We start from the raw sequence: 18,085 nt of genomic DNA on the forward strand, positions 1-18,085 counted from the left end.
CTTTTAGATTTGATTTTGGGTGGTGGGCACACAGTGCAATATGCGGATCTTGTAACATGGAAACCCACACCTGCAGCCTATGTAATGGTATTAACCAATGTCACCCTAATAAAAATAAAAAATAAAGCAATATTTTAATAAAAAGAGAAGGGGCCTTTTGATCGCTTTTCCACTGCCGACTGTGAACGGCGAATTCACAGTGGCCGCCCCCCTTTTCCCTGCTCCAGCTACGCGAAGCTCAGGGCCTTAGGGAGGGGGTGGCGGGTCCGCCCACGTTGGAAACGGTTAAAATCGCCGGGCCGACCCGTCCTCCAGCACGAGCCCCCGAAGGAATCTGGCCCCTGCCTCCCTCAGCAGCCTCGCTCATCCTACCGTTTCCCCTTGAGAACTGATTCTTCAGATCGCCGTTTAAAAGCTCAGAGTTTAGACAGCGGGGGATTTCCAGCCAAAAGACTCTAACTTGTTTCCTAACTAAGGCGGGCGCTGAGCCCGGCTGGTTGAGCGCAGGAGAAAATAAGCCTCCTTCGGATGCAGCAGCTCCGGGTGGAGGCGAGAAGGAACTGTTCCCTCCTGGGGGCGCGGACCGGGCAGCAGGCTGGGTGGGGGGCATCCTGGCTGGCACCCCAGCTGCCCCCGACACCCACACTGACCGCAAGAGGCCCCGAGACCACCTCCCCTGGACAGGAAGGTGGAAAACCTGAGCGAGCCGCGTTCAGGGGCCGCCAGTGACAAGCCCTCCTTCCCCCCAAAGGCTTCAAGCCCCAGCCGTGACTCCTCCACACACGGTTTCAAATGAACAGCATCAGCAAAAACTGAAACTAGTCACTGATGACGACGATATGGGAAAACAAGGAATCTCACACTGATGAGAGAGGAGTGTTAATTTGGCACTTTAAATTTTTTCGATGGTTTAGCAATCTTACTTTAAGGAATTTGTCCTACAGAAGTTCTAGCCTGAATATATAAAGTAATATGGACAAAAAATGGTTACTACAGCATACAACAAAGTGGGTTCTTTCAGAAAAGTTAAATCATAGTCTCATCCACAGAATACAAAATTTTAAAATGGGGTGGCTACTTATGTGCCGACATAAAAAAGGTGTTTCAGAAATATAAAGCAAGCACCCTGCGGAGTGTCTGCGGAGCATGTCACTTGCACTGTGATAAAGGGGTCTGTGGATGTATGTTTATATGCAGGCCATGGACTGGAAGCGTATGCTAAACCACTGACTGGTTCTCTCTGGAGAAGGGCACAGGGCTTTCAGGTTTCATTTTAACCATATATAATTTTGATTCTGCTCTACTTAAACAATATTGAATGTCACAAGGGCTGTTTTGGAATACAGGAGTAATTCCCAAAAGCTGTTTTTTAACCTCTGGAGCTTACATCCATGTGAGGGAAAATATGAAAATATCAACAAAATAGGTAAATCCTATAGTACATTAATAAATATGAGAAAAATACAGCAGGAAACAGGAATGCCCCAGTAGCTGCAACTTTAGATAAGCCTAAGAATGACACTTTAGTAAATAAATGAGGTTGGGGAGAGCCTGGATAAACAATATGAAGGCACAGCAAACAAGTGCAAAGGACCCTGAGGTTTAACCTGTTTTAGAGAAAGAGGCTGAAGCCGTAAACACACAGTGTGATGGGTCAGAGAGGGTGTGAACTTGTGAAAAGTTCTGTTCTGACTGATTCTATCTTCTCAGTGAAATAGGAATAAAAGTCATCAGCCAAAAATGAGAAAATAGGAAAGTGGCACTTTGAGAAAAAAAGGTACGAAAGGGTCCAACAGAGCCAATATGAACATAGTATTATTTTTTGAAATCGAAGTACATTTATCATGCAATAAATTGTACAAATTTGAAGAGTACAATTTGGTAAGTTTTGACTTATGTGGACATGTCATACCAGAACCCCATTAAGAGAGTGAACACGTTCATCACCCCCATTTCTTCATGCCCCTTTGAAATCCAAGTTCCTTCTCGACACCCAAACTGATCTTTATTCTATAGACTACTGGAGGTTACTTTGCATTTTCTATAATTTTATATAAATGAAGGCATACAGTACATTTTTGGTCTACTTTCACCCAGCATATTTGGAGCTTTGTACATGTTGCGTATATCAATTGCTTTTCATTGTATTGATAATCACTTATTCATTCACCTGTTGATGGGCACAAGGTTTCCATCTTTGGGCTATTACAAATAAAGGTACTATGAACACTCATGTACAAGTCTTCATATGGACTTACACTTTCTTTTCTTGGTAAATTACTAAGGAGTGGTAAGTACATATTTTAACTTTTAAGAAATGTTCAACTATTTCCCGAAGTAGTTGTACCATTTTATGTTCCCTCCAGCAGAGTATGGGTGGGGCCCCAGTTCCTCTACAACCTCATCAACCCATGGTATTATCAATATTTTCAGTTTTCGCCTTTTTAATAGATGTGGTATCATATTGAGGTTTGAATATGCATTTTCCTGATGACTAATGATGAACAGCTTTGCATGTGCTTCTTTACCATCTGTATACCATCCTTAGTCTTTCTGAATATTTTACCCATTTTTAAAATCGACAAATAGGTTTTCTTACTATAGCATTTTGAGACTTCTTTATCCTGAATGCATGTCCTTTTTCAGAAATGTTTGGCAAATATCTCCTGCCACTCCATGGCTTGTCTTTGTTCTCTAAGCAGTATACTTCAAAGAGCAGGTATTTTCTTTATTTTCAATTTGGATCAAATCCAATTATCAAATTGTTCTTCTATGGACTGCTTTTGCGGTTCTATCTAAATCTGTGATTAACCCAAGGTTGAACATTTTCCTTTTTTTCCTTCTAGAAGTTATACAGTGTGGAGTTTTATACTTGATTATAATCCATATTGAGTTAATTTTTGCACATGTTGATATATGGATCAATTTTTAATTTTTGCATCTGGATGTCCAATTATTCCAGCACCACTTGTTCAGCTTTTGTACCTTTGACAAAAATCAGCTGTCCATATACATGTGGGTCTATTTCTGGACCCTCTATTCTGCTCCATCAGACCAATGGATTTGTGCAGCCAGCAGAAGGGGTTCATCCATTTGGGCAAAAAAAAGTGAATGAATGGGCTTCTTGGCATGAAGCTTCTTGCCCAACACAAGTTACTGGAAGAACAAGCAGCAGAAAGACACAACACTGTTACCTACGTGAAATAAAATTTCAGAAAGATGATTAAACAATGTAAAGTGCAAAAAGGGACCTTCACCAGGTAACTGGCTGTGGACATATGGACGGTTTTAGTGAAGTGTGGGACTGAGTGGAAGTAGACTGCAGGAAGTTGAAAGAGGAATTGTGGAGGTGTTGGGGGAGGGTGCCTGTATATACCAAACAGTAATTAAGGACGTACCTAGGTCATCACAGACTTCCCCCAGGTAGATCCTTCCTCTATGTTGCTCGTGGCATTTTATTCGTCTAATAGAATCTTTTGCTCATTTTTCTGTTCTTTCCCATTCTTAACTGCTCCTCGAAGGCAGACCCCATATGTCATTCAACTATAGTGTTAAGTACAGTGAGGGGAAACAAAACAGACACCAGAACAACATTGGGGGGGGGTAGGCGGGGAGAATGTTACCTCCTCAGACCCTTAATCCACTTTGTGGTATGGGTTCTATGTTTGCAACAAGAAGGGCTGAAACTTCAGGGTGGGATGGGGGTATTAATGGTCCCTTTGTGAGATTCACCATGCAATTTCCTTTGCTGTAAAATTTCAACTTCAGAGATTAAAGATGCTCTATAGTTCAAACTGTATTTCACCTACCACCACATTTAAAATAAAATAAAAATGCACTTGATTAAAAAAATCATAAGGGGGATAAATGGTGATGGATGGAGATTTAGCTTAGGGTGGTGAACAGTACAGAGTACACATGATGCTTTGTAGAACTGTGCACCTGAAACATGCATAATTTTGTTACCATCACCCCCAAGAAATTCAAAAAGGAAAAAACAATCATAGAAAATATTGAACCTAGAAACAAACAAAAATTAGAACCAAAAGGATCTCTTCATACAGAACACTTAGGAGGAAAAAATCCTCATGCAATCCTTTTTTCTGAGACTTAAGGTCAATTACATAAAAACATTTGATTTTACTCTATCCAAATATCCACCTAAAAGAAGCAACCTGGTGAAGCTCTGACATTCCGATCTTATAGCTGAGGCACAGAGGTGGGCAGCACAGATGAGGGGCTTTATTCTTCCTGGTGAAGACAGTCTAATACCACAGTGAGGGGGAGGGGAGGGTGTGGCCTTTGCAACTATCATTTTAAATTTATAATTGGAACAGAGGGGTCGTCATCACACATAACTTGAGTGAATTCTTTTTCTTCCATAATTATGTTAAAAATATCTGCGTTACCTATTGATGCTAATCATACACATTTCTGTAATTTTGTAGCAATCTTACAATGAAGCAAAAACCAATGAAAAAAACTAGGCTACAACTAACATTCACTTTATTCAATTTTGTTCTCTCAATTCAGAAGACAACAAATGGCCACATAAAAAAGGGAGCATTTCAGAATATATACATAAAATTGGTCTGGGTATCTAAGGTGTTCGCTTTAATAGAAAATTGGCGTCCCAAATAACAAAGTGTTCTATTTAGCGTCTATGGTAGTCATGCCCAGGCTTTACAGTCATTACATATTTAAAGTACTGTATTACTTCCATGACTAAAAATGAGGCACTCTTAAGAAACAGGTGGCAACAAAACAGATACATTCTGTCTTATCTTCATGCTGTATTAATGCTGAAATATTGCCAGGGATTATTTGAAAGTAGCCCTTGCTCATGCTGGCTATTAAAAAAAACAAAACACAAGACATAGGGCAGTAAATGGGCTGAAGGGAAAACATCTGAGGGAGCAAATTAAATAAAAAGATCCAAGACAGCTCCAGAAAGTCAGAGAATCCCCATAAATGAGGCTTTTAATAATACTTCAGTGGTAAGGCATTTTATTTTTGTCTTTTTTTTAACTGTGACTCATTAGGTACCATTCTAAAGGACTATTTTAAACATAATCATTTACTTTTACAATGTAAAAACTTATCACAGTACGTAAAGAGCTTAAAATAATCCTGAACTTGAGAATAAGCAGCTAATTTGTGAAGTTTGTGCCAGTGTTCCTATACTGGCGCTACCGTTCTCGTGTGTGAGTGTGTGTGTGTAAATGCAATACAATGAGAAAATATCCAGTGCTTCTTTGTATTGTTTTAAAAAGTCATCATTTCAACCTAAATTCAAGACTTACACTTTAATTGATAGCATTTTGTCAATACAGAAATTACATATCTAAGATCAAATCATTTGAGAAAAAGTTACTTTCTATTACTTGAAAAAGGGCAAGGGGAAAAAAACACAAGACAAGAATCCACAGTAACAACAGTTATATTAAATGTTAAAATAAAAATTACTTTTGTTTACATCTGGAATTGAGATGTCCAATCCCGACTGTTTCTCCAAAGAACTAAACTAACAGGAAAAGATCACCTAAGAACATGTTGTAGCTTTTTTAAAGCTAGCTATACACAAACTTCACATTGGCATTTTTCTTCAGTTTTCATCTCAACTTCGAGTACTCAATAGTTTAAAAACCAAACATAATTTGCTAATAATAAACAACTGCACACCTCATCCTATGGCCATTTGGTAACTGGTCATGTAAAACTAACCCTAAATGTTGATTTGTCTTTACTTTATAAACAGTAAAAGGAAAGCAAAAAGGTCTTCTTTCCTAATTAACTTCCTTGAAGACTATTTTAACCCAATGTAAAATGAAGCAAACTATCATTAAAAATAAATTCTACATGTAGGGCAGCAATACTAGCACTTTATGAACTAGAGATTTTAAATATCTATAAGACAACTGGTTAATAAAATCTTGATGCTACCCACGTAAATAGTTTGCCAGTAGATGCTTTCCTTATGAAAGTACTCATCTTTTTGAAAATAGGACAAAGCGCAACTTAAAACTAGAGGAAGTCATTAAGATAAAGTTATCTGCAAGTGAAATGGAGGGCAACTGCTTGGCCATTCATATATGTAGTTTACAAAATATCTGATAAGATTCATTTAAAATTTTGTAGAATAACAGATTTTAATCTTTTGTGGTATCTGCCTATATCTTTGTCGTAAAACAGATAAATGTTCCAATGACTTTATATCAAGATCTACAAATTCTCTGACAGATTAAAAAAGAAACCTAAACTAATATAATCAAGTTATATGCCAAATTTGATGGTGTATTTCTCTATTCGTATAGACATACAGCATGACAGGTGGCATTATGTTTTAAAATGCTCATTTTTTACAGTCGGACTGTAAATTTCTAAGTGAAGGCAGAGCTCTCAAAGACCTTATTTTAAATACAAGAAAGGCCTACTGCAAAGTGCCAAAAAGTGTAACACTGAATCCTATGTCAAGCTTTTTTTTTTTTTTTTTTTATACTGATGTTTTAAAATAGAGTAAAGTAATTGCTTACCACTTTGGGAAAAACTGTTGAATTATAAAACAACCAGAACATGTTGCTTTAGATTTTGGTAGCTTATGTTTGGCTGACTTTCATATTTTAAAAATCCTCAGATTTGAGTCTATGGGTTTTAATACTATAATGGAAATTCTTGTATGGTTTCTGAAGACGTATGCTGTTCATTTTCTCTGAGAACTTTTAGGTTATTATTATAAAACAAATACTATCCTTACATTAAGCCATGACATTACATGGACAAGTACATTAAATACTTGGATCATGTGCCCAACAGTTTTATTTCTCTCAATTTCTACTTGAAGCTTTGGTTATAAGGGAAACCAAGTTTGTGTGTTCAGTTCTCTGAGATTTTTATAGCACTCCTCTATTAAACTGCCAACTCAGCCAGATTCCTTCTGAACAAATAAAATCAAGTTGGTTTTGTTTGTAGTTTTATTCTGTAAACAAAAAGCTTTGGAAACCTTGGGATTTACTCATGGAAAACTAGGAGAAATGTACTCCCTAATCCTTACCCAATGATGCACTAATCAGCAGGACTGTGTTCTAACCAGTCTTTTCTAATGCTGTCGATCTCAGACTACAAACCACGTCTACATTTAAGGAAGACCTCAATACGTCCTAACTCCAGTAAGATGCAGTGTCATTGGTGATGTTATTCTGTAAGACTTATGACCTTGCGTGACTTTTGGCCACTGCTGCCAAAACAGAAAAAAGGGAGCTGTGTGTGGGAAAAAGGAGGGTGAGAATGAAAATCTTTTGGACTTTTTTCCGTCTAAGTATAGGCATGCCCCTAACAAGCACAGAAACCCAACTCCCAATGCTAATCACTAGGAATATTAAATTATCAAAATTAAAAATAATTTCCTCACCTAGCACAAGATACTATACAATAGTACAAACACAGACACATGAAAAAAATCAGGCAGTAGAAAATGTACAACAGCTTTGGTGTTATACAAAATAACTTCCAAAAACGATTGACAGTGAAGCACAAAGTTCATGTTTTCTTACCACAGACACTCCACTCCTGATTTCTGTTTCCTTTTACGTTCTTGGTAAGGTCTCAGTAGCCAAGACAGAATGGCCAGTTCCCTTAATAAGAACTGCTAGGAACACCATGACATTGTGCTCCAAGAGACAAGTCTCACCTCTGCACTGTGGCTCTGTGGCACGTTTCCTGTCAAAATCACAGCAGGTCCAAAATAAAGTGACAACTAGATTTAATAAATTAATATACATTTGTTTAAAGATGTACAATGCACATTCTGTTTAATCCAAGGTTTTAGGGTATCCAGGAACTTCTATTTACACATATACAGATCTCAGACAGCAGTGATGTCAGAAGATGCAGGAAGGCAGCAACTTAACCTGCTGCTTTCTCCAAATGCTGAGAACACAAGTCAAATACATTTAACTTAAAAACAATGCTGAGAGATCACTGGAGAAAATCTCCAAAGAGAGAAGTCCACAGAAAAGGACACGTAAAGGCAAGGGGAAGGTCAAGGTAGTCGAGACAACCACTTTATTCTTGGGACGACTGTGGAGGTGGCGAAGATGTGCCTTGTTTGCCAGATTTCCGTTCATAGTTCACAAGGCGTTGGCCCACAAGGTACCTAGGATGTAAAAGCAGAGTGGTTACTCTCTTATATGATCTTACATATTAAAATTTTCTTCCAAAAAGCAGTGACACATTTTTAAAAATGCAAATCAGATCACTTCACTTCTACTTCCATGGTTAGTTCGATAGAAGGGGAGTCTAGAATGAACACCTGCCAAAGGCACAAAAGCAGGCACCTTATAGCGAGGGGCAGATGTGTGGGAAGACCTGAGTGGCAAAGGTCAGAAGGCCTCAGATGTGTACAATGGGGCACATGCTCCTGTTTGTAGGTTAGGGCTTCTCATGAACTCATACACTCAGAGGCGCCAGAGGAGGGTAAGGTAGAGTAAACTTATGCAGGAGATTTATCTGTATGCATAGTATTTTATAAAGTAGCTTAGTGGGCAGATCTGAAGAAAAAGACTGGAAATACAATAATCAGAAAGCTGGGTAGGTAGAACCTACCCTACCTTTTCCAGTAGAACCTGAACAGCTCTAGTTCTAAAGGAAAGAAGTTATCAAAGGACAATGATTTCAATGGTATCAAAGGGGAGATGGCAGAGGAGTGAGTGTATGCACATGACAGAAGGTTAGGGGGTTATGGTCCAAGAGCAGAATATGAAGTTTTCCTACTCATGTGACATGCTAACGGGGAGGTTATGGCCAAGAGTGCAGGATGGCAGAGAGAGACAGAAGTAACTGTGGTTGAAATGACAAGACTGGAGTTCTTCCACCAGGAAACTGCATCCCCATGACATGGGCAGGAATTGCCAAAAAGAAGCAGTGATGTCCCTCACTAAATATGAGGAGCTTGACCCCTGGAAGCCAGTGGGTGACAAAACTGATGGCAACAAGCTGGAGGGGACTGGGGTACAAGTGTGCAAGTACCGTACCATTTGGAAGCATCAATACAGATCAAGGAGTGCCCAGTAAGACCTTGCCAAAACAAGTGAAGTGAGAAAACAGACTTTTATCACTGAAACCCTCTCCCCCTTCTTTCACGTTTGACAGAACTCTGTACCCTGACCAACTAAAAGTACACTTGTGTTTTCTACTGTCAGTAAATGCTTTGGAGAAGTCTTGAACAATCTGAATTTCATTCTTAAAAATATTACTCTTGCCTGGCCAGCGTGGCTCAGTGGTTGAGCACTGACCTATGAACCAGGAGATCAGGGTTCGATTCCTAGTCAGAGGACATGCCTGGGTTGTGGGCGCAATCCTTAGCAGGGGCAGTGCAGGAGGCAGCTGATCAATGACGGCTTTCGTCATTGATGATTCTCTCTCTCTCTCCCTTCTCCCTTCCTCTCTCTGAAATCAATAAAAAGATGCATTACAAAAACATATATTACTCTTACAAGTCCCCTCAGAGTAAATAAGGTGAGCATATAATTTGTTGTCCAAACTGGGGGTGCTGTTAATAACAATACAAAGGTAGCATGTATAAACTGGGACTCTCCTGGGCAAACCACCATGTATAGTTATAAATTCACTTTTTTTGCTAGACACCACTGAAGCAGAGTAAGACTCAGCCTTCAGTTAAGGACATGGAAAGTCAAATGGCTGTTATCCACGGAAGCTGTTATCCTTGGCTATCCTCAGTCTCTCAATGAGGTGAGGTCACGGTTTCCTCAAAACAGAGGGCTCGACACTTTTGCATAACCTTGCAGGAGTGGTCAGAGTAACCTAATGGCCCTGGATTGCAAGAAAGGCTCAGGCAACTATTGCTAATTCTTTTTTTTTTTAAAGCTTTTATTTATTTATTTTTTAATATCTCTTTATTGATTTTAGGGAGAGGGAGAGAGAGAGAAACATCAATGATGAGAGAGTCATTGATTGAGCCCGCAACCTGGGCATGTGCCCTGACCAGGAATCGAACCCCGATCGCCTGGATCCTAGGTCAACGCTCAACTGCTGAGCCACGCCTGGCTGGGCTATTGCTAATTCTTAACGTAGGCTTCTTTTTATCTCAAACTAATATATTGTCAGATCAAAGCATTTGAAAACTATGTGAAATGGGCATTAAAAAATCTTCCTCCCCAAACCAGCTTCTCCCAGTCTTTTCATGTATATCAGTGATTTTCAACCTTTTTCATCTCACAGCACATATAAACTAATTACTAAAATTCTGCAGTACACCAAAAAATACATGAAAGTTTCTGCCGATCTGACAAGAAAAATAGGTATAATTTTTATTCATTCACACCAAACGGCTATTGTTATGTTGGCTGTCATTTTTTTATTTGGCAATCTAAGGGAAAAGAGGTCAGTGCCCCTGACTAAATAGTCAGGTACTGTATGTTTCAAAAATTCCTGCAGTACAGTGTTTGAAAATCGTTGATCTCCATAAATGACAACTCCATATTACCAGTTGCTCAGCCCAATAGTGTCTTTGACAACCCTCTCTTTCACACCCTCATCCAATCTGTTACCAAATTCTATTAATTCTACCTCCAGAATCTGAGCAATTTTCCCTCCTGTGATTTATCACATTAGACACAAATATTAACAAATGAGAAGTCTTAACAAGAGTGGCTAGATGAATGGAAGTATAGACTTACTTGTCATTTTTAATATGTTCATAAAGGCGCTTAAACTGGCGGACCTGGAAGGACAAGATCCCCATCAACACCACAACCATCAGTAAGAATGGATAAATCCGCCGGTGGACCAAGTTTTGCATTTCCGCAGTAACACCTATAAAACCAAAAAGGAAAACTCTAAGTGTATATGGAACGGCAGTGAAATAAAAAGATGTCCTTTCACTAAGAAGAGGGGACTGGTTGGTGGTACTTAACTAAAACTTGTTGCATATGAAATGAAGTGAGGCAACAAGTGAGGTCAAACTGGAGCATGAGAAGGAACCTTTGAACTAAGCCTAGGAGCTGGATTATGTTCTAAAGGCCACAGAGGAACCAAAGACAGGCTGTTCACTAAGAAGAAACAATGAGATTCATTGTTTTGAAAGGTCATTGTGGCCGAGCAAGGAAACTAGACAGGAGGCTGTTGATGTTAAACGTGAGAGACGATGTGCAGCTCAGCAAGCAATGGTGAAGGGTGCCAGAAATCAGAGAATGGGTTCCAGAGGTCGTGTCAGTGGGACTTGAAGACCATTCGAGTATGGAGATCAGAGCCTCAGGTAACATGAATGTTCTTCAAGGTTTCTGACTCATGCAACTGGTTGGATGATAGCACTAGTCAGTGTGAGTGAATTCAGAAAAAGATTTGGAGAGAAAAACTTCATGCTTATAATTTTGAACACATGCTGGGTTTAAGGTCCTGTGAGGGTTCTTCAGTGCAAAATTGATCATTTCTAGTTGATGAAGTGTCACAAATTAACATCTCCTCTTGGATTTTCCTTTTATGCTAAAGAACATTTTTAAAATTAATTATAACATGTCCTTAATTTTATAAGTATGTGATCTTAGCACTTCTAATCAGAAGACAACTTGAAGGAAATCTGTTCCTGCCTATTTTGGGGAGAGTGTAAATGTTAATACTTACTCACCTGTCTAGAGAAAAAAACTGTACCAAAGGCTTTATTATGATCCTCTTAATCCTGCTCTGAGTAGTCAAATCTAAGAAAAATGGTTTTTCGAAATCATTGTTTTAGCTGGATTTATATTTACAAATAAAGCATTTGGGGCCAGCCAACCTACAATACCAGAAGTAACAATAATGTAACAATGTCAATAAAGGTGCTCTCTCAAGTTCTCCAGCCAGCATTACTCACCTAGTAGAGGAACAACACCGGATGCAATGACATAAGGTACACACAGGGAAAGCAAGAGAACAGAAATCACAGGCGCTGCCAGTTTACGAATGATATAGTGAAGATCAATGTTTCGGATGCCATTTGCATAAACCTGGAAAATGGGGGGAAATATCAGAACAAGGATACAAAACAATTCCTCCAAGTTAACAGAACAAGATCTACCGAATCCATGCGGCAGAGAGTTGAATCTACCAGCCCCAAAGGATTCAAACTGGTTATTTTTCTAAAGTCAAGGAAAATTCTGGAACACAAACGTAGGAGTGGTGCCCACAAGTTTTTAAAGAAATGCATTTACCTCCTTACACGTTGCAATTAACTCTAAGAGATAAATAAGACACTAATCTAGAATCATAATTATACTAGCCTTGATCTATACAATACCAGATGAAGTCCAATAATATTAGTTTAAGACCACATTAACTTGAAGTAACTTCATAAGTCATCTGTTACTACTTAAGATTGCATTCATTTTATCTGAATATAAAAGACATTATAAACAAAATGTTGAACATATTTCTGAAAAACTTGCATAACTCAAATTTTAACAAACCAAAAGTATTTTATGTAAAAATGTAGTATAAAAGAATTCTACAATGAATATTTTTTAATTTAAAAATGTCCAGAGCATTTTCATAACGTTACCCGGGAAGTTCTACTGGACAGTACTGCAGAGGAAAGAACAGAAGAAAGTGGGAAACCTTGGAAATAGGGGAGATAACGATGGTGCGCAGAGGAGGGTAAAAGGCTAGAGCGCTGTTCGTGTTTCCCAGCACTTCTACCTTACCTAGCCCACAGCCATACCTCATGGTACAACTCACCCCACCCGAGGAGAGGGCCAGAGACAAGGACAAACCGGCTTAACCCCCCACAGGCAGCTTCTGATCCCAAAGAAACCTGGTTACCCCAAAAGCGTCTACAGTCGTACAGAAGGCATCCCAGTGTTTCTCAGCCATTTTAAACTTACACATATGTATGAGGAAAGTGCATCAGAGAGCAAAATATTACAAAGATCAACAATGTTTCACAGCCTCCAGCTGTGACTGAACCCTTATTCTCCATACTCCTTTGCAAGGGCAAAGGAGTCTTACCTGGAGACTCTAGAATGGAGTGGCCCGCACCCCTACCATGAACGGATGGATATGCTGCCATGTACCCCACAATCCACTTCACTTTAGAGAACTTACAGAATAAGCCAGCACTTGAGAGATGCATACAAACTCACAGCAAGTCCCTGGTTCTCTCCATCCCCACAAATCTCCAGCTAAAGGAATTTTTTGACCATTTTCTTGTGCAGATTGGGCTGAAAACTACTGCCTTTATTTCCTATACATCAAAGGGGGGTGTACCTTTACTGCTACAGAACTGTAACACCTTATGTATTTGGCACTGGGTAAGGATAAGAGGATTTTCCACAAGAACATTTTCTAGATAACTGAAACTTAAATAAGTACCACCTGGACGGAATTGCTCAGTGGTTAGAGCACTGGCCCACGAACTAAAGGGTTGCAGGAATTGCTCAGTGGTTAGAGCACTGGCCCACGAAATAAGGGTTGCAGATTCCATTCCTGGTAAAGGGGAAGTATCTGGGTTGCAGGTTCAATCCCTGGCCCCAGTGCAGGAGGCAACAAATTGATGTGTTTCTCTCACATCAGTGTTTCTCTCTCTCTCCTCTCTCTCTTTCCCTCCCTACTCCCTTCTATTCTCTCTAAAAATCAATGGAAAAAATATCCTCAGGTGAGGAAAGATAAATAAATACATACATACATACATAAACTTAAATAAGTGCCAAAATCTGTTATGTTGGCTAATTTGGATAGAAATCTTCCTAAAATGAATTGTGTATTTCCTAATCTTATCAGAATACAGAAACACAATCTCTTTTTCAAGGTTTTATCACCACAATGACCAAATTATCTGATGATTCCACAATATAATAATACTCTTAGGTGCTACATAGCTAGAATATTCCCAAACAGCTCTGCTTTTTTAATCTATTTTTTCTGCCTTTTATTTACTGCCTTGAACAATACCTTTTTTCCTATTACAGGTTTAGAAACCTAAACAACAAGCCTGCATCACAACTCTTGCCGTGAAAAAAGGCACATATGCTAATTTTTGCCTTTACTTTGGATAAGGTTCTAGGTGTTTTAAGCTACTGGATAACCTTCAAAGAAGGGAACTCTTAAGAGTGGATGACGAAAATTCATGGTGATAGAAGAGCAAATTGACTTCTCCTTTTTAAAAAAGGGTTATATATGCTCAGTAAAGAAATATAGAAAACTCAGAAAAGTTGAAAAATGAGTCCCATGAGCTAAACACAATCACTATTACTCCCAGCCTTTTCTGAAAAATGATTTTGCTTACCTGCTCAATCACAGTTTTCAACCACCACTGAGGACCCATCAATGTTATAGCTGCAATGATTTTGGCGTGCAAGACTCCCAGTGCCCAGTCCTAGGTTAATAAAAAATATTTAACAAATTGGTTGTTCTTTTTAGCAATAAACCCAACATAGAGGCTATATAATTTTCTTAATTATTTCATTTCAAAACAGAAGTCCTACAGGATGATTAAAGAGCTTTACAGAAGACTAACAGATGCTGGAAAATACAGGGAATTTTTTTCCTCAACACCTCAAGTTCAATATTTCTATCAAAAATCATTCTTATATCTTTCAGAAATCTACATTATTTTTCCGAGAGAAAGAGGAAAAGTATGAACATTAATGGAGATCTCATGGAGCAAATAAATAAAATAGTGCCATGATTTTATTTCATCAAACCACTCTTAGGCTGTTCTACTGGCTTTAGCTGAGCTGATTATGTCAACATGTGGAGCCACGTTTGGCCTAAAGATCAACACATGTTGGTTTGTATGTTTAAACATTGGTGAAGCCTCAGTGAATAGTGAGTGACATTTTAACCTATAAAATAAGGTCGAAAGGACTTATATAACCTACAAACTTTGAAAGCCATAAATTAAAATGCATTATTTAATCAATTTTACAAAGGTTCCAGAAATAGAAAAAATTAAAGAGTCTTTCTAAACAAACTGCTTAAAATCACTTTAAAAATTAAGGATTTGTCTGATGCCAAATCTGTACAGAAGCATCATGTGCAAAAGACACGCACTTACCTGCCATGGGTAAAAAAGAGGAGTCTGATCCAAGGGAACCCGCAGGGGAGCAACAATAACCAGCTCAAACAGGAGTCCCAGAAGGAGCGGGACAACTCCAGCCAGCAGCACCGCAACTATCAAAGTCTTCATTATCTATTAGGAAACCAGAGGCCATGTCATTAATGAGAGTCAACTCTTCATTCCATTTGGAAGGCTTTTTTTTCTTTGACCTTATGTCTAACAGAATGAATATATTACCTTAAACAACTTACACACACCTTATGCTACATGTTTAAATGAGACTTTAATATATAACTATAAGAGCTCAAGCTATAACAAAAATGTGAATATTACTATGCTTTGCTGCTACAAAATTATAGAAATTTCATTTTATTACATATATTAACTAGGTGGGTGTGCTGTTTTACTCAATCTCATTCTCAGTAATAGGCTTTTGTTTATCCAAGAAAAGCTACTCATTGTCCCAGGCCTCTGATCCAATGATAACCCACCCACAAGCTGACCTATGGGTGGACTGGTATAGGACTCTGCATAGTCCTAATTGAGGTAAATAATCAAGCTGATCCAAGTGGCTCCCTCTAGAACAGTGTGGGCCAACAGAATTTACTATACTAGAAATGTCCTATATCTGTCTTGTCCAGTATGGTAGCCATCAGTCACATGGCTACTGTATTCAACAGTGCAGCTCTAGAATTTGGACAAAGCAGTAAGATGAAAATGAAGTATACACAAAGCGAAAAGAAGAGATGGGATGAAAGAGCCATAATGAAATCTTGACAAAAGAATCAGTCTTTAAAGTGGCCTTGATGTCTGATGACCTCGCTTGTCTTAAGATAGCCTCCGTGAGTACATGTGTTTCAACAACAGAGATAATTATGGTGTGCATGAAGACGCAGTACTTGTTCCTTTAAATGGCAAATTGATATGAAAGATCATCAAATGAAAACTAGAATTAGCTGGTTTCTGTATTTTAAATATAGTTAAGTATCTCATTATCTTATGGGTTAAATAGCAATTAAACCCCTCCCTCCACTCATAATATACAATGAATCTCTTATGTTTTCCTTTCGACATTAATATTAAATGGATATTAAACCTTCACTGAAACCAAAATACAAATTCAGATACAAAACAAGAGTTGGTTATACAAATGAAAGCAGTCACCTAAACATACTTTACCAGTCATGGCCAACATTACAATCAATAAATTGCCACACTTGAACCACTGTCTTACAGCAACATTTTCCCCCACCTTTGTGGCAATTAAGTTCTTTATTGAGAATAAAAATTTCCATTACTTACTACACTTTCACATTAGCCAAGATATTCTCAAATTAGCAATATACTGTGTAATTAAAGGAATCCAATTCATATGAAAAGCACTGACTCAATCCTGAAGTCAAGATTTTACATATTCAAATAGATCAAAAAATCAAATTTTAGAAAAAAATATTAAAGAAAATTTCTATTTAAACAAATACATTTTAAATTCTACAGAATATCTTATTCCTTAAAAATAGAATCAATCTCCAAAATAAGTTTTCTAATTAGAATGAACCAGAAAGCTACTGTCTTCGAGGACTATCACTTATAATTAAAAAAATAACTCTCTTGACACACTAGCAGGATAAAGAAGGTAAAAAGATTTTTTTAAAATAACTAAAAAAATATCCACTAATCCTATCAGACAAGATCAGTCTTTATTAGAAAAACCTACCATGAGGGACCACTCTTTAACCTTCTGGAAGATCACTCTTCGTCCTTGGGGCATCCATGCCACCAGCACTGTCACTGCCCTTATGGTGAGCCAGCAAACATACAGACCACAAGCAGCTGTGTACAGCTCATGAATTTTGGCAGTCCCTGTCCAAAATGACATTAACCAGCGGCCAGCAAATACTGAAAATAGAAAGGCTGATAAATAAGACGCTTGGCTACAAAAAGAGAACTACAATCTTAATGTTAATGTTATTTTATTCATATTTTCAATCATTTTAAAGCAATTAGCCAAAAGTTAGCATATTTTGATATATCATTGTCTTCATTAAAAGCAAACAATCTAAAAAAAAAAAAACCCAAAAACCTCACAAAGTCTAAAGAACACAATTATCTGATTAAAACACAACTAAAAAACAGCTAATCACTGAGGATGCACTCTCCTGTGACATGCATTCTGACTTGCCATGCCAATTACTTGTTCTTTCAGAACTGAAAAAGCTTAAGGGGGTTGTTGTTTTCACTGTTTTTAATCACAAAATGAAATGGTTATGAATATAAGACAAAAGTTAGGGAATTTATTTTCTCTTATTTGTGCTGTCAATACTTATAATATTTAGAAGCACTACAAATAATTTAGAATAATTTTCTTTAAAATGACTTGTTCATCTAGACAGAAAACTAAGCTTATTTTAATAAGAAGTGGGGCACAATAACATTTGAAAACATAACAACCAAAGAATATATTAATTTTCTTGGAAAAAATTAGGATCTAAATATACTGAAACTTAGGAAACAGATTTGAAAGTTGTCTAAATAGCCTCAGATAGTTATTACAAATAAATTCTACAATGTACTCACAGAAAACACCTAACTCTCAGGCAAGATCATTTATTTAGTAATGTTGTTTATATGGTTACTTCTTAACAAGGCTAGAGAGAACAGCTAGACCCAAATTAACAATGCATTTTTCTATGAACTGATTTCTCCTTAATATAGAACTGTTATTTTTGAATACCTAAAAAGGAGTTAGTGGCTGTACTAAGCAATTTCCATATACTATTTCATTAATCCTCCTTACAATCCCTCAATGTAGCTACTACTTCCATTTTGAAGATTAAGGAACCTAGACTCAGCAACAGAAGTTTGCCCAAACAAGGTCACACACGGGTAGAGGCTGAGTCTACATGCTCTTTATCACCAAAACCACATTGTCTCCAATTAAACTAAACCAGTTCAACTGTCAAGTCTTATAGGACATAATGCTGATAAACAACTTTGCAGCCTTACAAATGGCTTGGGTGGGAAGCTAATTTCACCTCT

At 37.9% G+C, this 18,085-nt stretch overlaps 1 protein-coding gene across 1 annotated transcript in view; it reads right to left on the reverse strand.

The window, feature by feature from the left end:
• Nucleotides 1-5,291: 5,291 nt before the first annotated feature.
• The window catches only part of MARCHF6 (membrane associated ring-CH-type finger 6), a 61,694-nt gene continuing 48,900 nt past the window's right edge, over nt 5,292-18,085 (reverse strand). Inside the window, exons 21-26 of the mRNA XM_087815348.1 lie at nt 16,764-16,945; nt 15,044-15,178; nt 14,273-14,362; nt 11,867-11,999; nt 10,695-10,830; nt 5,292-8,152 (exon numbers count right to left, since the gene is read on the reverse strand). Of these exons, the coding sequence (XP_087671474.1) occupies nt 8,062-8,152; nt 10,695-10,830; nt 11,867-11,999; nt 14,273-14,362; nt 15,044-15,178; nt 16,764-16,945 (767 nt within the window). The 3' untranslated portion in view covers nt 5,292-8,061. The remainder of the gene's footprint in view (nt 8,153-10,694; nt 10,831-11,866; nt 12,000-14,272; nt 14,363-15,043; nt 15,179-16,763; nt 16,946-18,085) is intronic.

Source organism: Miniopterus natalensis, chromosome 3 (genome assembly GCF_054644295.1).
Source record: "Miniopterus natalensis isolate mMinNat1 chromosome 3, mMinNat1.hap1, whole genome shotgun sequence".
In the NCBI taxonomy this organism is placed as follows: Eukaryota; Metazoa; Chordata; class Mammalia; order Chiroptera; family Miniopteridae; genus Miniopterus; species Miniopterus natalensis.